The sequence below is a fragment of the Andrena cerasifolii genome, chromosome 3 (assembly GCF_050908995.1).
Source record: "Andrena cerasifolii isolate SP2316 chromosome 3, iyAndCera1_principal, whole genome shotgun sequence".
In the NCBI taxonomy this organism is placed as follows: Eukaryota; Metazoa; Arthropoda; class Insecta; order Hymenoptera; family Andrenidae; genus Andrena; species Andrena cerasifolii.
Window position 1 is genome coordinate 10127678 of NC_135120.1, and position 25983 is coordinate 10153660.

Genomic DNA, 25983 nt, shown 5'->3' on the forward strand with positions numbered 1-25983 from the left:
ATGTTCGTACAAGCGCCAACTATGTTGGTCCAACAAAACTCGGGGAATTCGGAGGAGGACAGCGACGAGGAGGGCACAGGGGACGACCTTCAGGTTCAGCATTTTCCATTTCTCTGTTTTTTACGCATCGATCCTTGGTCCATTTCCTGCTTCGCCTTATTTGAAGCATTAGTCAAACTGTTATTTGCGAAGATCGTGACCTTTAACTTCACTCAGCAGTCGAAGGAAATTAAGCATGAAGCTTCTGTTCTAGTGAATCGACCTTTCTCCACTTTTGAAGGGAAACGCGCGGCTATGTTATTCACCATTGTGAACCTTTTAAGCTGTGATTCATTTTGTTGCTTATAAATTTATAAAATTCTGCCTTTATTGCGGTTTCTTGGGTAAAAAGAAATGTAGAAAGTAAATAATATTGTGAGCCTGCTAAAGCCTTGCTAATGAAATAACGGTTCAAACCGTACAGGTAAAGCTACCTTACGAATAATGCGGCACTAGCAAAATTTTAATTACTTTTACATTTCAATCGTCATATACTTTGTTCACTACTTTATTCACTATCACAATAGCAACATAAAGCATGTCGCAAATTCAGGGAACAAATTCAAAAAGTCACAGAAAAAGACGACGCATGTACCTTACTGTCTGACTAGTGATGGGGCGGGACCACTTGCTCCGTAGCTACAGTGTAGATTCTACACTTACGATTCGCTTAAGGGGGTAGACACGTCACGTGACCTGGCCGATTCGGCAGGTCGGTATTACAGCATTTTTTTCTGCACAGAAATGGTAATACCGATAGATCGACGATTACCCGGTGAACGCGAGAGGAAGCTGTTTGCTATTTCTGTATTCTATTCTGAATAAGGAAAGAAATTCTCAGCTGTTCCGTTATACTTATAAAAATTTAAACGGAAAGTCGGCTGGTACTGTAAACGTAGAAAATTCATTGTACATTTTAATTACATGAAATGTGCTTATGCTACAATATTCTACGTTACTAGTAAGGAATTCTAAGTGAAAAGGGAAAATAGATGAGGGAATGTCCCCAGAAAATGAAATTTGTTAGGTTAGACATTTTTTTACTAGCAAAGCACCGAAACAGAACATGAAATACACTTATTACACGTCCTCTGCAGAAAGCAGTTATCAACAAACATTATATATACAAAATTGTATTGAATGTTGAATTGGGCTAGTGAAAATGCGCAGACTGGATGCGCGTGATTATTATGTGGTCGGCTCCTCGAAGTGACAGAAAATATAACCTAAATATATGCTATATGACAACAAATGTTTAGTGGCTATTTCAGCTTCGAAGGCATCCTCGATTCTCTCTCCGAAGACGTTACTTAGTGCCACCTCTTTCGACATCATGTTCTCCTGTTACAAAGCCCAATTTTGTGCATTCTGAAAATTTTTGTCAGATTTTGGCCCAGGTATCAGGAGAACATGAAGCGAAAAGAGGTATTCTGAATTTCAGCTTCAAAGGCCTCGCCTTAAAGTTGCAAATAAGAGGCGCTAAGAGCTTGGTTTTTCAATTTAAAAATCTGAAAAAAATTCAGGACAATAGTAACAATCATACGTACTTACAGTAAAAATATAATTATAGTGCCAAGCCTGCTTCGATACACAATCGGCATTTCGCAGCATTTTTTCGTAGTTTTTTATTTTTCACAGCTTGGTTTTTCAATTTAAAAATCTGAAAAAAATTCAGGACAATAGTAACAATCATACGTACTTACAGTAAAAATATAATTATAGTGCCAAGCCTGCTTCGATACACAATCGGCATTTTTCAGCATTTTTTGGCGTTTTTTATTTTTCACAGCTTGGTTTTTCAATTTAAAAATCTGAAACAATTCTCTAATATGTGCCCCGATAACAGAAATGCCTCTGATTTTTTTCAAAATTTTTCATCCCCTAGTATAGGAGAAATTCGGCAAAAACCTGATTTCCTATTTTTGCCACCTCTTCCGACATCATGTTCTCCTGTTACAAAGCCCAATTTTGTGCATTCTGAAAATTTTCGCCAGATTTTGGCTCAGGTATCAGGAGAACATGAAGCGAAAAGAGGTATTCTGAATTTCAGCTTCGAAGGCATCCTCGATTCTCTCTCTCCGAAGACGTTACTTAGTGCCACCTCTTTCGACATCATGTTCTCCTGTTACAAAGCCCAATTTTGGTCATTCTGAAAATTTTTGCCAGATTTTGGTCCAGGTATCAGGAGAACATGAAGCGAAAAGAGGTATTCTGAATTTCAGCTTCGAAGGCATCCTCGATTCTCTCTCTCCGAAGACGTTACTTAGTGCCACCTCTTTCGACATCATGTTCTCCTGTTACAAAGCCCAATTTTGTGCATTCTGAAAATTTTTGCCAGATTTTGGCCCAGGTATCAGGAGAACATGAAGCGAAAAGAGGTATACTAAAGGGTATAGCCGGTTAAGATGGTCAAATGTGCTCTTGAACCGAATTCGACTCACGATGAATCATTCGAAAGCTTATTAAAAAAGAAACATTTGTGGCATTTTTCAACTTCGTATCTCCACCCGGAGGGTAGTAAAGGGCAAAAATAGGAAATCAGGTTTTTGCCGAATTTCTCCTATACTAGGGGATGAAAAATTTTGAAAAAAATCAGAGGCATTTCTGTTATCGGGGCACATATTAGAGAATTGTTTCAGATTTTTAAATTGAAAAACCAAGCTGTGAAAAATAAAAAACTACGAAAAAATCGGTTTTTAATTTTTTTAACTGCGGCGCAACAAATTGAAAAATCTAAAAAAAATTCAGGACAATAGTAACAATCATACGTACTTACAGTAAAAATATAATTATAGTGCCAAGCCTGCTTCGATACACAATCGGCATTTCTCAGCATTTTTTCGTAGTTTTTTATTTTTCACAGCTTGGTTTTTCAATTTAAAAATCTGGAAAAAATTCAGGACAATAGTAACAATCATACGTACTTACAGTAAAAATATAATTATAGTGCCAAGCCTGCTTCGATACACAATCGGCATTTTTCAGCATTTTTTGGCGTTTTTTATTTTTCACAGCTTGGTTTTTCAATTTAAAAATCTGAAAAAAATTCAGGACAATAGTAACAATCATACGTACTTACAGTAAAAATATAATTATAGTGACAAGCCTGCTTCGGTACACAATCGGCATTGTTCCGCATTTTTTGGCGTTTTTTATTTTTCACAGCTTGGTTTTTCAATTTAAAAATCTGAAACAATTCTCTAATATGTGCCCCGATAGCAGAAGTGCCTCTGATTTTTTTCAAAATTTTTCATCCCCTAGTATAGGAGAAATTCTGCAAAAACCTGATTTCCTATTTTTGCCATCTCTTTCGACGGCATGTTCTCCTGTTACAAAGCCCAATTTTGTGCATTCTGAAAATTTTTGCCAGATTTTGGCCCAGGTATCAGGAGAAAATGAAGCGAAAAGAGGTATTCTGAATTTCAGCTTCGAAGGCATCCTCGATTCTCTCTCCGAAGACATTACTTAGTGCCACCTCTTTCGACATCATGTTCTCCTGTTACAAAGCCCAATTTTGTGCGTTCTGAAAATTTTTGCCAGATTTTGGCCCAGGTATCAGGAGAACATGAAGCGAACAGAGGTATTCTGAATTTCAGCTTCGAAGGCATTCTCGATTCTCTCTCTCCGAAGACGTTACTTAGTGCCACCTCTTTCGACATCATGTTCTCCTGTTACAAAGCCCAATTTTGGTCATTCTGAAAATTTTTGCCAGATTTTGGCCCAGGTATCAGGAGAACATGAAGCGAACAGAGGTATTCTGAATTTCAGCTTCGAAGGCATCCTCGATTCTCTCTCCGAAGACGTTACTTAGTGCCACCTCTTTCGACGGCATGTTCTCCTGTTACAAAGTCCAATTTTGAGCAATCTGAAAATTTTTGCCAGATTTTGGCCCAGGTATCAGGAGAACATGAAGCGAAAAGAGGTATTCTGAATTTCAGCTTCGAAGGCATCGCCTTAAAGTAGCAAACTAGAGCTACGCCTTTCATGGGCCTTTAAACAGTTCGCGGTTAATGTGATGCTTTTGAAAGACTCGAAGCTTGTAATTTCTGAATGCAAAATTTTTTCTGTTGCAAAATTTTCTTCAATATTTTGCTTTACTTTGGACACTGATATTATTACATATCAACACAATCTCGTTGAACCTAGAGCAGAGCGCTCCGCATTGAACCTTCCTCTTTCGAATGAGACCTCGCCCAGCCCCAAATCTGCTCATATAAGGACGAAAAACGAAAAATCCCGAACCCATGTTTCGGGCCAGATTGTGTCGGTATACAGCGCGCTGCATTGCCCGTGTCTACCCCCTTAAGCGAGTGACAGTGGCGCAACCAGAAGGGGGGGGGGGTAGAGGGGCCCTGGGACCCTTCAAAGAAGAGGCTTTTATAAAAAGAAAAGACAACTGGATTTTATTCTTTAAATAAATTTTTATAATCCCCCAAAGAATTTTATTGAATTTCCGTTAAAGATATTTTTATCCGTTCAACTCGGCTCCCCCAAGATTAAATCCTCAGTGCGCTACTGGAGAGGGAATATACTTTCGGTTCTGATATTCTAGAGTAATTACCACGAGGTTCATCACAGTCCTCTACCAAAGTCACTTTGTCCTTCACACGCCAGCCTGACAAGCTCCTTTACTCGAAATACCACTGTACACCCAATGAATACTTAAGTTCATGTCACTTACCCATTATCTGACAGCCTGACATGGCTTATGTAAAGACCTCATCTTACTCCCAATTGATGAAACCTTTTCAGAACGAAATAGGTTCGCGCTACACGCCTTTCAAGCATCCATAAAACATGTGGCCCCTAACCCGTACATATACTCTGCACATTCGCGCTCTGCGCGTGTAACGACGAGAATAAACGCCTATCATCCTCATCGCAGAAACGCCGGGAAGAATGCGAGAGAAAGGCCAGACGAGGGGAAATGGATCCTCGACTAGAATTCGCTTTCCAGCTTTTGATGGATGCGACGCAACTGTCGCGCCACGAGGTCATGGATCACGTATTCGAGGGGGACATGCTCGATGAAATCAATCTACTATTTCTACCGCACATGAGGTCCACCCTGGTCTGGTATTACCAGGAGGTGGAGGAGCCGGAAGCCCTCCGCCCTCCAGAAACGGTAAAGGCTCGCATAAGTGCGACGTTCAGTCATTTTTCCAAGAACATGATAGTTTACTGTAAGAGAATTTGTCAGAACGAAAGTTACTGAAACGGCGGGGGAGTATCTTGGGTACAGTCATCGAATTCTGCAGACACAGACGAAAGTCTCGAGTGCCAGACCAAGTCCCACTGCGCCAGCACCGAAAGTTAAGGAGCAGAAAGAGATGAAGGAGCTGGTGAAGAAGAAACTGTTCTTGACCGATGGGTGGCAAACCCCTTGCACTGGGATATGCATCTACATGTTTAGGTAGCTTCAGCAGCAACCAAGTTACGAAGAACAGATAGTGTTTAAAAGTTCAAGTGGAGGTATAGTAGAAAGCGTCAGGATTAAATCCTGACTGAGGGAGGATCCGATTTCAGGATCAGCACCTCGAAGCAGTTGCCTGAAGAAGGGTTTCAAAAGGACCTATACACTGGAGTAATAGACACAAAGAAGGTAGGCATAATAACAGCAATCCAGCGAGTGGTCGAACACGTATTCATGGATGCACTTGCGCATCCGGGTTCAGAGGGAGAAGACGACTGTCCGATGATCAAGAGTCTCCTGTTACCTGGTTTGAGGTCCTTCTGCAGTGCGCTGAAAGGTGACAGTCCTCTCGCTCTTCAAATTATTATCTTATATGACTAATATGTAAAATGTTCCACATCTCCACAGTCTGCGAACAGGTGGCCCACGAGGGACGCATATTCGACAACGACGAGATGTTGATGCGGGGGGTGCGCAACTTCGAGGAGGCCAAAGCGTTCATAGCGAAGGAGAACGCAGTGAACCTCGTAGAAGAGAGGGTGAACACTTGGATTAAGAAGCTGAAGGATTTCATGGCGGAAAGCAAGCAGGTGAAGCGAGAGAACGACACTTCCGGGCCTCAGCAAGAATTAGAGTACTGGAAACGAAGGGGAGCGCAGTTCAGTCAACTAGTTAACAAGCTTCAGGTCCTGTTCTTACAATCGCGCTGTTTCGTCCATGAAAACTGTGGGGCAAACGTTACACGTGCCTTATACATTTCTAGGATCATGAAATACGAATGTCACTTCTGTGCCTCCAAGTCGCGCGCTCGAAGCTGATAAAAGACTGGGTGGACACAGAGGATGAAGTCACGTACTGTTACAACGAAGCTAAAGACAATGCGAAGTTCATCCAGGCGCTGGAGAAGTGCTGCCATTGCCTGTACTTGGACGATCCAGTAAGATAATTGAACACTGTGACTTGGTATCGGAAGCACTTCTTCCCAATTTTAACGTAACAAAAGAAACGGCATTGGAATAAAAGCTGCTCAACGTCGCATTTATACTTTCAGGTGAAAATGAGAGATTCCCTCGTGTCACTGTTACAAACAGTTCGTTTAATATACAGTGTCTCGAGGTACTATAACACCTCGGAACGAACGAGTTCATTGATGATAAAGATCACGAACCAGATGATCGTGGCCTGCAGAGACTACGTCACGAACAGAGGTCGAGAGTCTGTCTGGGGTCAAGACCGAGCAGCTGCCCGATCGAAGTTGAAGCATTGCTTAAGACTGAACAAGTAATGGTAAAATTTAATGCCAGACGTATTTGTCTAATTTCCTGAGCAGATGGTAATGCTGTGGCGTTCGAAGGGCTTACAGGGAAACCTACAGATTAGTCCGATGTTCGCCAGCTATAACGGAGCAAGAGTTCGCGTTCTCCGAGACCCACGTGTTTGGGAGGTTCGATTCCTTTTGCGACAGGATAAGAAAGATCTTGACCATGTTCGAGCTGATACAGGATTACAAGAGCCTGTTCGAAAGGCGAATGGAGGGGCTACTGTTAGGGGAAGGTACAAAAGCCTTTGGACGATATCGATTAGAGCAGAATACACCGAATTTCACGAATATATTTGCAAGTTCTCAGTTCTTCTTTTGTGATCGCTCTGTTGATTTCTGCTTCAACAGCACTGGATGACGCGATAAAGAATTTCGAAGAGGCTGAACAAGTAGCTACCGCTAAATCCTACGACTATCTGGACCCAAGAAATACTGATTTCGACATCGACTACGACGACTTTATGACAAAGACCGATGTTCTGAAGCAGAACATCGGCAATATCATCGAGAAAAATTATGCCGACGTTTGGGAAACGCCTCAGGGTATACGATTTTTAACACGATTTGAAAAAGTGAAGTAACGCTTTGTGTAAACCTAACAGTCCATAAAATACCATCACGCAATTTTATTGCTATCCAAATTACCATACAATTCTTCACTAACATGCATTAGTACGATCTTGCGTGCACGTAATCTGTATCTAATTAATTCGAAGCTATATTCCTTCATTCAAGGTTAGTGAAAAGATACCATTAACAAAGCTGGACGAGAAATACAACATAGTGGTAAAATACTGCGACCGTGAAATCGACAGGATATTAAAACTGTTTAGAAGACAAAGAGACGATCCGCCGTTACCCAGACACATGCCAGCGATCGCTGGAAGATTGACTTGGGCCAACTCACTGAAGTAACAGATACGTCCCATCATTCATCCTATTTCTACTACCAAATCTACATCCTCTACCTTTCTATTTACAATTAGAGTACACCTCGACGAGCTGGCGACATCGGTGTTCAGTCACCCTGTGCTGAAGACACTGCAGCTCGCACTTGAATTAGAAAAAAGGTACCACCATGCTCTGAGCGTTCTGAGTCAATATAGATCGGACATCGCTGAAGTCTGGACTCATCAAAATTCCTGGGTCATCGAAGACTGCTTGAAACGGTAAATCGATGATCAGCCCCTTGCAATCGATTCGAATGACCACTTTGCTTCAACGACCAGGTATTTGCTGGTGGTAGACGATAAAACCGGGAAAGTCAGGGTTAACATAGAGAGCCGCGTGGTCCTGCTGCTTCGCGAAGCTGACTCTTTGGCCAAGCTGAATCTCGAAATACCGATCGTCGCGTTAACGATCCTGGCGAAGAAAGATCAGTTCACGCTGATCACGGACTCTTTGCACCTGATGATCGAGAGCTTCGTTTCCACGGCCAGGCGTGTTAAACTGGAGGTCAGACCGCTACTGCTGCCACATTTAGTCCGCGTTGCATCGCTACTGGAGCCTGGACTGTTTTCCCTGACGTGGACCAATCCAGAGTGGAAGGATTTCTATGGGAGCACCAAGCAGCAGATCAAAGAGTTCGACATTCTGATCACGAGAGTCCACGATGTGTACGATAACAGGTGCGCATAGACCGCGATAGAAATCTCTGTGGGCTTTAAAATTCCGCGTCTACAAAGCTTTTGGTATCGACCGATGGGTTAAGGAATTCAGTAGGCATGTTCAATGATAAGACTCGTGTGTCCATGGGTTTCAAGGATTCTCCAAGTGCTGACAAGCATGCAGAAAGTTACCTTACACGCGCTACCAGATTCTGATCAGCCTTGGACGATAGAGGAATTCGTGGAGAATACCGAGGAAATATGCAGGCTCGCAGCGGTAGATTTGTATCGCAAAAGTATGATGGTGGAAGAGGCGGTCGAGGAAGTACTGGATCTCGTTAAGAACGCTGCGGAGAACTTCAAAAGCGCCGCTAATTCCGACCAATTTGACTTTTTCAATACCGAAGGTGATACGTGACGTTATCTCCTGTAGCTGGAGGACTCCGCTGTACATCCTTCGCGCTGCAGAATATCTCTCGCTATCCAGATCTTTCTGTCGCGATTTATTACGCGATTAATTTACAGAGACTGACGAAGACGTGGACCAAGCCGTCCAGCAGGACTGGTCGTTGGTCTGGAACTTGTTCGACAATCCTCATCAACTTCTGGTGACGACAGGTACCCTGCCGAAAGGAATGCAGGACATGGTGCGAAATGCAGTTTCCGAAATGAGGAGATACTACTCGAGAAAAGTCGTGGACGTTCTAATAAAGGTCACCAGAACCTCTTTGGACGCCATCAGGAAACGATTCATCCGTGAAATCGATCCAGGTACCTTTCGATGGAATATGAATGTCGCGTGCAAAAATGACAGGCAGGGCCGTAAATTAATTATTATTCTTAAAACAGAAGGGACACCGAGCCCGATATTTCTGCTGCATGCAACCTTAATGATACCAGTAGTGACTGTGAAGCCTAGCTTGGACGATGTTCAAGAAGTTCTGTCACTGGTTGGTAAAACTATTGCTGGCGTCGCGAGGGGTGTTTCGCAGTGGAATTCTAGGGTCAGCAAGGTAGACTTTCAGATTTCAGAACGATGAAAGATTGCACTGAGTATTAGGGAATGATCGGCGGGATTATTTAATCGAATAGAATTCTTGGGGACACGCTTATCCAAGGAGGAGCTTCGCAGATATCGTGATGCGGGCTCAAATGCAGGTTGCGAAGAAGAAGCTGGAGGAGCCAGAGGATCCGAAAATTAGGAGGCGTAGATTGTACAAAATTATTTCGGAGGAACGACCGATTTTCCCCGTTCAAGAGAGGAACTTTCACGCCTTGGTGATGGACAACAAGGAAGTGATAAAACTGTTATCCATACTGAGCACGTCCATGCAGGAATTTAAGCCAGTAATCAAGTTTATAGTAATTTAAGGATTCCAACAGTATTGAAATTTTGTTGAATCCAGGAAAAAGTGCGTTAACGCTGTTACAGGATCTCGCAGAATTCATCGATCGGTGGAAACCTTACAAATTCCTCTGGAAAGACGAACGAAGCATGAGGGAATTGCTGCAAATTTCCTTGCCAGAATTTGAAGCCACCCTTCGGAAGCACAGTGAACTTGAAGACCTTCTAGCTACGGAACTAGACATGATTATCTTTGGGACGTCTATTGCTATCTCTACAGAGAAACTGAAATATGGCCTTTATACGGAAATCAAAGGTTGTCGCTAAGAACTTAATTACAAATATTTACATAAAAATATCAACGGAATTCGCAAATCAAAAGCAGAATAACACTCCTTTGACATAAACTTTATGGTGTTGCTTGCACAGCGTGCACTCACAAAATCGGCCAAGCCATGAAGAAGAAGTATCGACGCGAAATGGAGTACGTTTACGCGTTGATGAACGAAATGGAGCGGAAGCTGGACCGTCAGATTCGCGACCTCGACGATGTGCGGCTCATCATGGACACCCTGAAGAAGATTCGCGAGCAGGAAGTGGACATGGAGCTGAAGATCGACCCTATCGAGGAAGCTTTCAACATCGTCACGAGATACGAAGTGCCAGTGGATCAGGATTGTCTGGAACAAGTCGACAACTTGAGGTACACTTGGCAGCAGTTGCTCACGCGAGCACAGGAGAGCCATGTACTGCTGTTGAGATTGCAGCCTCAGTTCGAAGAAGATCTCAGAAACAATCTCGAGAAGTTTCGGCTGGATAACGAAATGTACTGCGCGGAGTACAGGTCCTCGGGGCCTATGCAGCCGGGCCTGAGCCCAAGAGAAGCCTCTGACAGGCAGATTCTGTTCCAGAACAGATTCGACGGGATGTGGAGGAAGCTGCAGACTTACCAAAGCGGCGAAGAACTGTTTGGCTTACCGATGACAGATTATCCGGTGCTGTCGCAGATCAGGAAGGAGCTGAATTTGCTTCAGAAATTATATAAACTGTACAACGACGTCATCGACAGAGTCAACAGCTACTACGACATTCCTTGGGGCGAGGTAAGGTATTTCCAACGAAACCGATCTACTAAATCACGCGGAAAATAATCAAAAGCCTTTTTTACTGAACAATTTTTACTAAAGTACCGTTAGTACGTATTGATATGGAAATCGCACGATCGCGCAGAAAAGGTCTGGGTTAGGCAATTGCATTCCTCTCTCGATCTGCCTACGAAGCCAGTCCTTCCACAATCCTCTCGTTCCCCATTCTCCTTTCATCTCCGAAAAAGGAACCTCATCAATATCGGTGACTGAAGGTGTGCCGTATAAGGAAGGACGTTGAAATAATGTTCAGGTGAACATCGAGGACATAAACAACGAGCTAATGGAGTTCCAAAACCGGTGCCGCAAGCTGCCGAAGGGTCTGAAGGAATGGCCGGCGTTCTTCGCCCTGAAGAAAACGATCGACGACTTCAACGACATGTGCCCGCTTCTGGAATTGATGGCCAACAAGGCCATGAAGCCGCGTCACTGGCACAGGATCGTGGAAGTGACGGGGTACACGTTCGATCTCGAGAGCGAGGGCTTCTGCTTGAAGAACATCCTCGAGGCGCCTTTGTTGAAGTACAAGGAGGACATCGAGGACATCTGCATCTCGGCCATGAAGGAGAAGGACATCGAGGCGAAGCTGCGGACAGTGGTGAACGAATGGTCGTCCCACGAGCTCACTTTCATATCGTTCAACAACAGGGGAGAATTACTGCTGAGAGGGGACACCACCGCCGAAACGATCGGCCAGCTCGAGGACAGTTTGATGGTCCTCGGCTCTCTGATGTCCAATCGATACAACGCGCCTTTCCGCAAGCAGATACAGCAGTGGCTCACGGATCTGTCCAACACCAACGAAATACTTGAGAGGTGGCTGCTGGTGCAGAACATGTGGGTCTACCTGGAGGCGGTATTCGTCGGGGGTGACATAGCGAAGCAACTGCCCAAGGAGGCGAAAAGATTCAGTAAGATCGACAAAAGCTGGCAGAAGATCATGCAAAGGGCACACGAAACCCCAGGCGTGGTGCCCTGCTGCGTGGGGGATGATTTGCTGAAGCAACTTCTCCCTCATCTGCAGGAGCAGCTGGAACTGTGCCAGAAATCTCTGAGCGGGTGTGCGATTAATATTTCCTCTGACTTTATAATCATTGCGAAATTGTTCAGTGGTCAATGGTAACTGTGATTGCAGGTATTTAGAAAAGAAGCGTATGATGTTCCCAAGATTCTTCTTCGTTTCCGACCCCGCTTTATTGGAGATACTGGGCCAGGCGTCTGATTCTCATACGATACAGAACCACCTGCTCTCCATTTTCGACAACACGCGTTACGTCAAGTTTCACGATATTGAATATAATAAGATGACTGCCATCGTATCGTCCGAGGGTGAAACAATCGTGGTGGGTACTAGAGGCGTTAGAAATGCACAGGAATAGAAGATCCCACGCTAATCCATCGCACTTTTTAATTAAATAGCTAGAGAAAGCAGTGCGGGCGGAGGGTTCAGTGGAGACGTGGTTGATGCAACTTTTGCAAACATCCCAACAATCTCTGCACTCGATAATCAGGCAGTGCTATTCGATGATCAACGACACGAACTTCAATCTCCTCGGTTTCCTGGACAAAATGCCCGCCCAGATCGGTTTGCTCGGAATACAGATGGTCTGGACCAGAGATAGTGAAATGGCTTTGGCGCAAGCTCGCGCGGACAAGAAGATCATGACAGAAACGAACAACAGATTTCTCGATTTGCTGAACACCTTGATCGATCAGACTACCAGAGATCTCGCGAAGATCGAGAGAACGAAATTCGAGACCCTGATCACTATACACGTGCATCAACGAGACATCTTTGATATATTGGTACGTTCTTGGAACAAAAGCTTCGTGTATTTAATCACCATTGCTCGGTTTCCTTTTACAACCATCTACATTTCTCGAAATAATTTCTCGCACAGTGCCGTTTGAACGTGCGATCGGTGAACGACTTCGAGTGGCTGAAGCAGTGCAGATTTTACTTCAAGGAAGACCTAGACAAAACGTCGATATGCATAACAGACGTAAATTTTACGTACCAAAATGAATATCTAGGCTGCACGGAACGGCTAGTTATCACTCCATTAACGGACAGGTAAGTGCAACGAATTACGTCTAAACTCCACTGGATGTACTCCCGAATTCATTCACCTACGCAGGTGCTACATAACTCTAGCGCAAGCGTTGTCGATGTCAATGGGCGGTTCACCGTGCGGGCCAGCTGGAACTGGGAAAACTGAAACAGTGAAGGACATGGGCAAAACCTTGGCCAAGTACGTGGTGGTCTTCAACTGTTCCGATCAAATGGATTACAGGGGGTTGGGGCGAATTTATAAAGGTCTGGCGCAGAGTGGTTCCTGGGGTTGCTTCGACGAGTTCAACAGAATTGAGCTACCAGTTCTATCCGTCGCTGCTCAACAAGTGGCGGTCGTTCTGGCCGCGAAGAAAGAGAAAAAAAAACAATTCGTCTTTACTGACGGCGATCTGATAGACATGTGCCCCGAGCTGGGAATATTCATAACTATGGTAAAGAAAACTTACATGTAATAAAGCATGCTGTATTAGAAAATCAAACTAAAGGACTGCGAGGCTTGGAATTGAAAAATGCGTGTTGTAGAATCCTGGATACGCTGGTAGGAAGGAGCTACCAGAGAATCTGAAAATTCAATTTCGTACCGTTGCCATGATGGTACCCGATAGACAAATTATTATTCGGGTGAAATTGGCTAGCTGCGGGTTCTTGGAGAATATCACGCTTGCTCGTAAGTTTTACACGCTGTACAAGCTCTGCGAGGAACAACTTACCAAACAGGTAATTCTACGCGAGGAAAGTTCGAACGAATAGTTTGGTAAGGGTTGGCAATCTGTTTCTTTTTAAAGGTTCACTATGACTTCGGCCTAAGGAACATATTATCCGTGCTGAGAACTCTGGGAGCGTCGAAAAGAGTGAACTCGAAAGACTCTGAGAGTACAATCGTCATGCGCGTGTTGAGAGACATGAATCTTTCGAAACTAATAGGTAACATTGCTGCGGAAGGCCACTAAATAAGTTGACACCGCTTAAAAGTAGAAGTGTTTAGTATAATTCAGTCAGAGTTCATGTCTCTAAAGCACCGTGAATTTCTTTTAATTGCTCCACTAATACTTTCAGACGAAGACGAGCCACTCTTCATCTCCCTGGTGGCGGATCTCTTCCCGAATCAGGCTCTGGAGAAGACTTCTTACCCGGAGCTAGAGGCTGCTATAACCCAACAAGTGGAAGAAGCCGGATTGATATGCCATCCACCATGGGTGTTAAAGTTGATACAATTATACGAGACGCAGAGTGTGAGACATGGAATAATGACACTGGGTCCAACTGGAGCTGGGAAAACGACGTGTATACAGATTCTGATGAGAGCTTTGACGCAGTGCGGTGATTTCCATAGGTAATCGAACTTAAGCATGTTCACAGAACGATTTATAGAACTTCAGATGGTGAGCGTATCAGAATGCCCACAGTCGAGACTTACGTAGTCTCAACACTATTGAACGGGTCTTCTGGGTTCTAGTCAGTTTCGGCGTAATAATCGCCCATGAAACAAGCTCCAAGTTCCGAGTATCATTAGGGAGAAATAGTAGGAAGTTTCCTCCGTTTGTAGACCGATGATTGACACCAACTTTGCAGAGAAATGAGGATGAATCCAAAGAGCATCACAGCCGCTCAAATGTTCGGCCGACTGGACGTGGCGACCAATGACTGGACCGATGGGATATTCTCAGCCCTGTGGCGGAAAACCTTGAAACTAAAAGAAGGAGAGCACGTGTGGATGGTCCTCGATGGACCCGTCGACAGTATCTGGATCGAAAACTTGAATTCCGTGTTGGACGATAACAGAACCCTCACTCTGGCGAACGGTGACCGTTTATCGATGGCACCCACGTGCAAGATCATCTTCGAACCCCATAACATCGACAATGCTAGCCCCGCCACGGTGTCCCGTAACGGGATGGTGTACATGAGCTCCTCGGGGCTGGACTGGAACCCCGTAGTGACTGCTTGGTTGAAAACACGAACCCCTTTGGAGGAGGAGGTGTTCGGTCAACGTTTCGCGGATTCCTTCGCACAGGTAAGAGGGTATTCAAGGGCCTGTAGATTCTGTGATTCCAGATTCCAGAAGTTCTATCAATTTTATGGCAATGTTTGCACATCGTCACAGATTTTCTCATGGAGTACTCAAGTTCTGACGCTGACCATTGATGTCCTGCAATGCAACATAGTGCGACAGATGCTGTGCCTTCTCGAGGGCCTGGTTCCCCCCGAGACGCCCATAGAGGAGCAGGAGGATGAAGAGACGGAAGAAGAGAAGCGTCAACCAATGACGGCGGACCACGTGGGACGCCTCTACGTGTTTGCCTTGGTCTGGGGCATAGGCGCGCTTTTGGAAAAGCCCGACAGAGGAAAGTACGACTCGTACCTCCGTGAAAACTTCACGAGCATGGATCTACCAAACTCTGAGAAGTATCCTGATGCGATGGTGTTCGATTTCTACGTAACGGACAAGGGTAAATGGGAAACCTGGGCGAGCATGGTGACCAACTACGTGTATCCAGAATACTCGACACCTGATTACAGCAACGTGCTGGTTCCCATTCCTGACAACGTGAGGATACAGTATCTGATTGACTTAATCGGTCGTCAAGATAAAGCTGTGCTGCTAATAGGCGAGCAGGGCTCTGCTAAAACGGTCATGATGAAGTCGTACATGAGAAAGGCGAATCCTGAGACTACGTTGAGTCGATCCTTCAATTTCAGCTCGGCCACGAGCCCGTGCCAATTTCAGAAAACGATTGAGAGCTACGTGGAGAAACGTTTGGGTAACACGTTTGGGCCGCCGGGAGGCAAGAAGATGATGGTGTTCGTGGATGACATCAATCTACCACAGATAAACGAGTGGGGTGACCAAGTTACCAACGAAATCGTCCGTCAGACTATGGACATGAAGGGCTTCTACTCCCTCGAGAAGCCTGGAGACTTCACCAGCATCGTGGATATGACGTTCCTTGCTGCTATGAGCCAGCCTGGCGGAGGAAGGAACGATATTCCATCGAGACTGAAGAGGCAGTTTTGCATCTTCAATTGTACGTTGCCTGACGAGGCGTCCATCGATCGAATCTTCAGCGCCCTGGGGGAGGGCCACTACAACGTTAAACGAGGATTCTCGATGGAAGTCAGGAGTCTCGTGAAAAAGATGGTCCCTCTGACGAGGATACTTTGGGACAGGACTAGAACCAACTTGCTGCCAACCCCAGCTAAGTTCCATTACGTGTTCAGCCTCCGAGACCTGTCGAGAATCTGGCAAGGCATGGTTGGCACACTGTCTACCGTTGTTGACAAAGAAAGTGTCCTGATGCTGCTGTGGAAACACGAATGCAGCCGCGTGTTCAGTGATAGGTTTACTATAAAGGCTGATAAACAGTGGTTCGAGGAAGAGATAGTAAGAGTCGTAAATGACAGGCTGGGGGAAACATACGTGGACATGCTGGGCCAGAATCCTGCATTCGTGGACTTCATGAGGTAAACATTTGATTCTACGCTAAAATTGATACAGGCAAACTTTCTCATATCTTTTAATGTTTAATAATCACTTCATGCTTCACTTATGTAGGAGGAACACCATGTGCCATGAAATTGCTATTTTAATTGTAATTCGTAGGGATGCTCCAGAACCCACTGGCGATGAAAGCGAAGACGCCGACGTGGAGTTGCCAAAAGTGTACGAACCAGTTTACGACGATCAAACTCTTCGAGATAGATTGGAAATGTTCCTATCGCAGTTTAACGAGATGCAAAGGGGCTCTGGTATGGACTTGGTCTTCTTCCCCGACGCTATGTTGCACTTGGTCAAGATATCCAGGGTCATCAGGCATCCGAAAGGGAACGTGATGCTGGTGGGTGTCGGGGGATCGGGCAAACAGAGTCTTACAAAGTTATCCTCCTTTATCGCTGGCTACAAAACCTTCCAAATCACTCTGACGAGGTCTTATAACGTGGCGAACTTCTTGGAAGATCTCAGATACCTTTACCGAGCGTGTGGAGCTCAAGGTAAAGGGACCACCTTCATATTCACCGATCTGGATATCAAAGAGGAAGGTTTCTTGGAGTACCTAAACAACATCCTCAGCTCCGGCGTGATCAGTAACTTGTTCACACGGGATGAACAACAGGAGATCATATTAGAACTGACTCCTATTCTCAAACGCGAGAACCCGAAACGGTCCATCAACAACGAGCTGGTCATGGATTTCTTTCTACAGCGAACTTGCCAAAACCTACACGTGGTCTTCTGTTTCTCTCCCGTCGGAGAGAAGTTCCGAAACCGTGCGCAGCGTTTCCCAGCTCTCATATCGGGATGCACCATCGACTGGTTTCAGCCATGGCCCAAGGACGCCTTGATATTGGTCGCCAAACACTTCCTATACGACTTCGACATCGCTTGCACGAACGAAGTCAAGGCTGAGCTGGTGAACGCCCTGGGCTCCATACAAGACATCGTTGCGGTCACATCCGCTGAGTATTTTCAGAGATTCCGTCGAGCCACCCACGTCACGCCAAAGTCGTATTTGAACTTCATCGGCGGCTACAAGAACATCTACCACAGCAAACAGCACGAGCTTGGGGAGGGAGCTAAGAGAATGGACACCGGCCTGGCGAAGCTGGAGGAGGCTTCAATATCGGTCGAAATCTTGAAGAGGGACCTCGCCGCGATGGAGACGGAACTGGTGCAAGCTTCTGAGAAAGCAGAAACTGTTTTGTTGGAGGTGACCGAGAGAGCGATGCAGGCGGAGGCGTTCAAGAACCAAGTGCAAAAGGTGAAAGAAAAGGCTGAGCAACTGGTGGCCTGCATAGCCGAAGAGAAAGCACTGGCTGAAGAGAAACTGGAAGCTGCTAAGCCAGCGCTGGAAGAGGCGGAGGCTGCTTTGAACACCATCAAGCCTGCTCACATAGCTACCGTCAGGAAGCTAGGCAGACCACCGCATCTTATCATGAGAATCATGGACTGCGTATTAATTTTGTTTCAACGCAAGATTGGATCGGCCGTAGCAGACGCTGCTGCGGCCTGCCCAAAGCCTTCTTGGGCGGAATCCTTGAAACTGATGGCCAGCACGACGTTTCTTCTTCAGTTACAGAATTATCCAAAGGATATAATAAACAATGAAATGGTCGAGCTACTGCAGCCTTACTTTAAGATGGAAGACTATAACATGGAAACCGCTAGGCGAGTCTGCGGCGACGTGGCGGGCTTGTTGTCCTGGACCAAGGCCATGGCTTTCTTCCACTCTGTGAATAAAGAGGTTCTTCCGTTGAAAGCCAACCTGGCCATGCAGGAAGCCAGACTGAAGGTAGCCATGGAAGATCTGGCGAACGCTGAGAGGGAACTGTCTGAGAGGGAAATGGCTCTGCAGGCGGTTAAAGAACAGTACGATTCAGCCGTATCGGAGAAGCAGAGGCTGATGGATGCTGCGAACGTGTGCTTCAGAAAAATGACTGCTGCGACTGCGCTGATCAACGGGCTGGGAGGTGAAAAGGTACGCTGGACTGAGCAGAGTAGCGAATTCAAAGTGCAGCTGGGACGATTAGTAGGAGACGTTCTGTTAGCTACGGGCTTCTTATCGTACTGTGGACCATACAATCAACAGTACAGGGCCAGCTTGGTGTCCGCTTGGATGAACATTTTAGCGACCAAATCTATTCCCTTCACTAAAAACCTGAATATCACGAGCATGCTGGTCGACAGTGCGACCATGTCTGAATGGACGCTTCAAGGTCTGCCAAACGACGAGCTCTCCGTGCAAAACGCGCTTATCGTAACCAAGTCGTCGTCGTATCCCCTGCTGGTAGATCCCCAAAATCAGGGGAAGATGTGGATCAAGAACAAGGAGAGCATGAACGAGTTACAGATCACCTCCCTCAATCACAAGTACTTCAGGACCCACCTGGAGGACAGTCTGTCTCTAGGCAGACCGTTACTCATAGAAGATATAGCGGAAGAGCTGGATCCAGTGCTCGACAACGTGCTCGAGAAGAATTTTATTAAATCTGGCTCCATAGAGAAGGTGATCGTTGGAGATAAGGAATGCGACGTGATGCCAGGCTTTATGCTGTACGTTACTACGAAATTGCCGAACCCAGCGTACAGCCCGGAGATCTCAGCGAAAACATCGATAATCGACTTCACCGTCACCATGTTAGGCTTGGAGGATCAGCTGTTGGGCAGAGTGATCCTCATGGAGAAGGCAGATCTAGAGGCGGAGAGAGTAGCCCTCTTTGAATCTGTCATGACGAACCAACGATCGATGAAGGAACTCGAAAGTACCCTTCTACATAGACTCACGTCCTCCGAAGGCTCTTTGGTGGACGACGAAGCGCTCATAAATGTCCTCAGAGAAACGAAAACAACGGCGGAGTCGGTTAATGAGAAGCTGAAGGTGTCTGCTTTGACTGAGAAGAAGATCACCCTAGCCCGCGAGGAATTCCGCGCGGTCGCTTCGAGGGGCTCCATCTTGTACTTCCTCATCGTGGAGATGAGTAACGTGAACGTGATGTACCAGAACTCGTTGAGACAGTTTCTGACTATATTCGACAATTCGATCACGAAGTCGACGAAGAGTCCTATCACCAGCGACCGTATAAACATAATCCTCCGCCACCTCACGTACGAAGTGTGGGCCTTCACTTTGAGAAGCCTGTACGAAAGGCACAAATCGTTGTTCACGCTGATGTTGGGAATGAAGATAGACTGCCAGCGGGGCGTGATCTCTCACGCGGAATTCAACGCGTTTATAAAAGGAGGTGCATCCCTGGACCTAAATGCTGTCGCCCCAAAACCATTCAAGTGGATTCTTGATATTACTTGGCTGAACCTGGTCGAGATCAGCAAACTGGAAACCTTCTCGGATGTACTATCAAAAATCGAATTCAGCGAGAAAGAATGGCGAGTGTGGTACGAGAAAGAGAAGCCCGAGGAGGAGGATCTTCCTTGCGGATACCAGAAGAAGCTGGACGTGTTCAGAAAGCTACTTTTGATCAGGTCGTGGAGCCCAGATAGAACTCTGTCCCAAGCAAGGAATTACGTGATTGAATCTCTGGGAAAGGAGTATGGAGAAGCCAAGATTTTGGATCTGGAGGTCACTTGGCTGGAATCCGAAGTGAGGACCCCGCTTATATGCATACTATCGATTGGATCAGACCCTAGCCCACAGATAACGGCGTTGGCGAAGCAGAAATCTATTCGTAAGCAACTGAATCCCCTAAGTGCGAAAAGTACAGAAGAAACAAGGCACAGATGAATGAGCTTTGTTAATAGATTGCTCGATTACCGCTCCCCAAGCAACGAAAGACGTACAATTACTGTTACAGAGTTGCGGTCAGTGTCCATGGGTCAAGGCCAAGAATTTCATGCGCGAAAGTTGATCTCGGACGCCATGAACATCGGCGGTTGGGTGCTACTGCAGAACATCCATCTGTCCCTGCCTTTCTGCACGGAAGTAATGGACGCCCTCGTTGAAACGGATACCGTCCACGAGGCATTCAGGCTGTGGATGACCACCGAAGTCCATTCGCAGTTTCCTATTGGTTTACTACAGGTTTGTGTCTTATTCATTAAAACCATTAAGAATGAACTCATACCTACGAGTATTCAAATCGACTTTGTACCCCAGATGGCGATCAAATTTACAAACGAACCACCTCAAGGTATCAGAGCCAGCTTGAAGAGGACTTACCAAAGTGTAACGCAGGACACACTCGACTACAGTACGCAGTCACAGTGGCCCCCGTTGCTGTACGCTGTTGCATTTCTGCACACCGTGGTGCAGGAGCGAAGGAAATTCGGGCCTCTCGGTTGGAACATACCGTACGAGTTCAACCAGGCTGACTTCGCCGCTTCGGTTCAATTTATACAGAACCATCTGGACGATATGGACCCAAAGAGAGGAGTGTCGTGGCCAACTGTCTGCTACATGCTTGGGGAGGTATGTAGGTCTCGTTTGATAAAGTATCATCGGCATTGCTGTGACCATCGGTGATCGATATTAACTGTTCATTTATGTATATCGAATCAATCACCGATCATCAAATCCTGCTCCAAGAAGTCCATTATTACAAAATAGTGTCCTCGTAGTTGGCCATTCGCTATTGAAATTGAAAACACATACTATTAAAGCAAGGATGAGCAACATCATTATCTCTAGTCGTACGACTGTCAATCCTCCAACACAGGTTCAATACGGTGGCAGGGTCACCGATGACTTCGACAAACGATTGCTGACCACCTTTACGCACGTCTGGTTCTGCGACGTGTTGCTACGGCCTGGCTTCGAGTTTTACCGCGGATACAAGGTGCCGCAGACCAGGAACCTGCAAGGATACTTGGACTACATAGATGGACTGCCTGCCACCGATACACCGGAAGTCTTTGGCTTGCATCCAAACGCGGACATCACCTACCAAATAAACACGGCAAAGGGGATACTGGACACGATCTTGAGCGTACAACCCAAAGAGGGAGGTGCACAGGGTGGCGAGACCAGAGAGAACGTCGTGTACAAGTTGGCTAACGACATGTTATCCAAATTACCGAAGCAGTACAACTCTTTCGAAGTGAAAGAGGCGCTTCAACGAATGGGGGCGTTGCTGCCCATGAACATATTCCTGAGGCAGGAGATCGATAGGTGAAGGTCCTACATTCATTCCTCCTTCTTCTTTCGATGAAAACAGACTTTGGTCAATGGTAATGCGTTTCTCAGGATCACGAGAGTAATCAAAGAAGTTCGTAGCACGCTGACAGATCTGAAGCTGGCTATTGAGGGTACCATCGTGATGAGCCAAGGCTTACGGAAATCGCTCGATGCAATGTACGACGCCCGCATCCCGGAGAAGTGGCTGAAGATATCCTGGGAATCAGCGACGCTTGGATTTTGGTACACAGAACTTCTGGAACGGGACCATCAGTTTAGGCAGTGGTGCATCCACGGACGGCCCAAGGTCTTCTGGATGACTGGATTCTTCAATCCCCAGGGATTCTTAACTGCTATGCGACAAGTTAGTTAAAGTTATAGTTAATCATCTTACAACGCTGATCTACTTAACAAGATCACAACTTTTGCAAACATTTCCATAAGGATAAGAATATAACTCCATACGGATTTCGATAGCCTTTACTAATGAAGAATGTGATAAATATGAGGAATATGTTTCACCTGCTTGTAATAAACGGAGTTTTATTTCGGTTATTGTACACTACTTAAACTATAAAATAAGCTCGTGTTCCTATGAAACCGAAAGTTTCGTGTGTACCTCAGTGGATTGCGTGCCTGGTAACGTAGTTCCAAGCTAAGTAACCGAAATATGCTTTTTACATGGTGAAAGGAAATTTGTTCGTATGCTACAGGAAGTGACACGGGCGCACAAAGGATGGGCCCTCGACTCGGTCGTCCTGCAAAATCTGATTACGAGATTCAATAAGGAAGATATGAAGAACCAGCCCCAGGAAGGGGTTTACGTTCACGGTCTGTTCCTAGAAGGTGCATCGCTCGATCGTAAAACCGGCAAGCTGGTGGAAAGTAAACCGAAGGTCCTGTACGAACAGATGCCAGTGATTTACATTTATGCGATAAACACAACGGCGGGGAAAGATCCGAAACTTTATGAATGCCCTATATATAGAAAGCCACAGAGAACGGACACAAAGTACGTGGGGTCGATCGATTTCGAGACCGACCATAATCCTCGGCACTGGACATTACGAGGTGTAGCGCTTTTATGCGACATCAAATGAAATAAAGAGTTTCATAAACCACGTCGATTTCTTTTCATTTCACGCGCTCACGGAATCACCATATTCAATAAGCTGAACTGGGTAGCATTTGAAACAATATATTCTAAGCCAATTCTATGATTCCAAATCACCATATATTTATTGTGTTTTGCATACAAAAGAAATGATTTTGTTTTCGAGAATTCACAATATTCGTTTAGAGCTCAAAATTACTTTACTGGTGAAATTTGTATATCATTTGTTCCAAAAACCAAAATTTCACATAAAAATAAACACTATAAGCGCGTAGCTATAAAATCTGGTCTTGCACTTTGTTTCGTCGTGTTTTAAAAAAATATATCGTTTATCATTAACTCCTTTCCATCTTCACTTACATACTTATTAAAGAGAAAGTACGAAAATTTGATTGTGAAGATCCCAAATAAAAAATTAAGAAAATAAACATGGTGATCATATACATCTATAGTGCAACAGCAGTATAAAATAAATACATAAATCTCTTTAACAACTTTAATAGCGCAATCATTTCTTTACTTCTTTTTCGCATTTCTCTACCTTGGATCGCGGACCATTTAAAATTCTGCAAAAGAAATAAGAACTATATCACGAATTGGTCAGAAGCTCCTTAGTAATTTTTACGATTTCTAGTAAAATTAAAGAATACTTTAAATTATTTCTTTTCATTTTTGTAGTAATTCGTTACAAAAAGAGAAATAACTTTGCCGTATAGACATGTGGCACATTATCACACGTGCAATGCATATTAAATACAAACTACTTTGTATGTTCTTGAAAAAAGAGCTTTCTACCATTGCGATAACGAAAATCTAAATTACGGTTTATACATGATTACAGTTAATCTCACTGATTGGCTTTTTTTTTACAAATGTAAGAAACAACGTTTCAACAAAAACAAAGATTTCGTAAATAAAGAAATATCCTGTGTTATTGAAAATCATTTTAAATAAGACTTAAATAAGATACTTTAGTAAAGTATATGTTGACCTCCCAATAAAATGTTCTTTTCTTTGCGAAAATCTATGTTATCAACTTATTTCAATTTCCAGAGTTCCAGTTATCCTGGCTGCATTTATTCCAAAAGAAACATCATGCTATTAATTAATTTTAATAGCGTGTAATATTCCGCTTCCTCTTTCGTTTTTCCCAACCCAACTTGTACAATGTCCAGTACAGTATTAATTCTCATTACTGTAATATAGGAATCTAGGGCTATAGATTCTAAAGACATACTTGAGATATCTAGATCTATCTTTGACAAGAAGTCTTTAAACTCTGATGATAGGTATTCTACAAACTCCTCGGAAATTTCGCTATGGTCTGGTGGAATAAGAGACTTCAGTTTATCGACCATTTGTTCGCGTGCTTCGCTACTAAACGAGTTCTTAATTTTAAGGTGATACTCCGACACTTTAAAGCCTAAGTTAAGTTTCTTTGTTGTAGGTAACCTTGATAATGTAAGGTAACGGGATTTCGCGATGGCGTTACAACGCGTCTCTTCCTTCATGCTCTCATCTTCTTCCACGTCAGACAAATCTATGTCTTTCATGTCAGCTACCAGATCGTTTATTTTATCTACCATCTTCTTAGCAGCGTCCTGTTTAGCTTGCTTTTTCGTCCTAGAGATGCCGACTTCTTTAAACGCAGCGACTCTGCATTCAATGGTAAAAATCTTTGCATGTGGCGGCCCGATGTCGCTAATTTGAACATACTCGGGGTCTTGTAAATTATTCTCAATACACAATTCCTGCAACAATACGTACCTAAGTAACGCCGCCGCGGTACAGCGAATAAAGTACATGAACACTGCTTACTTGCAAAATACCAACAGCGTTAAGAAATGGCACACTCGGTGGAATCCTCTGCGGCTCCGGAACTACCGGAGCTATGGGTGTTCTTACTGGTTCTTCCCTGGCCGCTGGCAGTTGCGGATAACTATTATACGCAGCGATAACTTTCAACATTGCATGCGCAGCTTCGTGTTTAGCATCCTTCTTAGAACGACCTGTACCGGACGCACGATGACCATCGCACGTCACTTGATAGGTAAACGTGTTCATGTGTGTGCCACCTCCGTCGTGTATAAGCTCGTAGTTAGGTACTAATTGTTTTTTCACCATCATTTCTTGCAGAATAGACACAGGTGTTTTACTCATATTTAATGGTCATAAATCCGGGAACTGTATCTCGGGTTTAATATATTCCAAATATTCGTGTGCACTAGCAATAGAAAGCTCAGTCGAACAGTCTTCTCAATTAGCGATATCAATATTCCACAGAGTGGTTAACAACTCTTTCACATTTGTGCTGCCTTCAAGTATCTCTTACCTAACACTACCTATGACAGAATTAAAAGAGCACGTGAAAACATCTGCGAAAACATGTACACGCAAACGAAAAAGTACGTTCTTTTATACTAGGTCATTTCTGTTTACAGTGCAAAAAAACGAGTATAAACAATTGTTGTTACTGTGATGATGTGCGCAAATACGTGTAAAAAATAACCTAATTACAGCGGTACTGACTACGTAGTGAAAAGAAACTTTCTTAATACCAGTTCTTTGCTCTATTGCCTTAATTTATGTGCTAACAACTAACCACTACGATAAATCCTGAACCGTGTTGATTAAATTGTGTAAATCCCCATGATCTCCAACGCGGCCAGGTTTGTTAATTCCAGCAAACACTGCATGGTACGGCTTGCAACATTTCTCTCGAAAAGTTACGTATAAATCAAATTGTGTGTTAACTTAACATATTTGAGTTCACAATAATTACACAGACGTAAACGTGAAATAATCGGCGACTGCTCTCGCAGCTTCGTTTGAAACACGAAATATTCTGTAGATTCTTGAGTCACGTGACTCGGACGATCTAAAATTTGAACACGCATTGCGAGCATTCTGTTTGAAGTTACGTAAATTCATGTTAATGGAACTGTAATATTCCCACGGAATTAGTTTTGGAAGAAAATCGAAGCTGCGTTAAAACGTCTAGGCATCCACATTGTTCAAATAAACTAGTTATGACCTGTACGTAGGGAATAATGTTATTATAAAGGCGGTTTGAAAATATGCACGAGGTTGATACTTGCGCCGTAGTAACTAACAAATTTTTCAATTAAACTAAACAAATATAGCATGCAACGTATTACCATAACGCGTAATTAGCATTTACTATTCAGTAATAAGTGAAAATAGAATACTCTACTGATAAAAGAACTTATACAAATTTGCAAATGATTTGTGTTATATATTTATTTATTCGATGAATTCTACGTCTTGTCCAAGCCCATTG

The 25983-nt window shown here is 44.3% G+C and overlaps 2 protein-coding genes across 6 annotated transcripts; one reads left to right on the forward strand and one right to left on the reverse strand.

The window, feature by feature from the left end:
* On the forward strand, positions 1-22693 carry Dhc1 (dynein axonemal heavy chain 1). Its single transcript, XM_076807840.1, has 33 exons — positions 1-93; positions 4925-5164; positions 5298-5452; positions 5566-5789; positions 5861-6138; positions 6216-6389; positions 6504-6733; positions 6807-7006; positions 7122-7345; positions 7509-7684; positions 7760-7942; positions 8003-8401; positions 8537-8787; positions 8906-9393; positions 9473-9727; positions 9813-10041; positions 10155-10828; positions 11124-11929; positions 12006-12213; positions 12290-12676; positions 12772-12944; positions 13009-13375; positions 13467-13661; positions 13730-13868; positions 14001-14277; positions 14517-14958; positions 15049-16406; positions 16546-20123; positions 20250-20476; positions 20552-20863; positions 21111-21562; positions 21638-21932; positions 22282-22693. The coding sequence occupies exons 1-33, from the start codon at positions 1-3 to the stop codon at positions 22666-22668; spliced, it is 14076 nt and encodes a 4691-aa protein (XP_076663955.1). The 3' UTR covers positions 22669-22693.
* On the reverse strand, positions 21900-25568 carry LOC143366636 (RISC-loading complex subunit TARBP2). 5 transcript variants are annotated; one of them, XM_076807839.1, is made up of 4 exons: positions 25241-25562; positions 24501-25024; positions 24135-24433; positions 21900-21918 (listed from the first exon to the last, which is right to left on the reverse strand). In XM_076807839.1, exons 2-4 carry the CDS (start codon positions 24840-24842, stop codon positions 21915-21917), a joined length of 645 nt encoding a protein of 214 aa, XP_076663954.1. In that variant the 5' UTR covers positions 24843-25024; positions 25241-25562; the 3' UTR covers positions 21900-21914. The 5 variants fall into 5 exon arrangements, with proteins under 5 accessions (XP_076663954.1, XP_076663953.1, XP_076663951.1 ...); XM_076807838.1 differs by lacking the exon at positions 21900-21918 and adding an exon at positions 22781-23248 and having other exon boundaries at positions 25241-25568; XM_076807836.1 differs by lacking the exon at positions 21900-21918 and having other exon boundaries at positions 22781-24433; positions 25285-25557.
* Between the last annotated feature and the right edge of the window lie 415 nt (positions 25569-25983).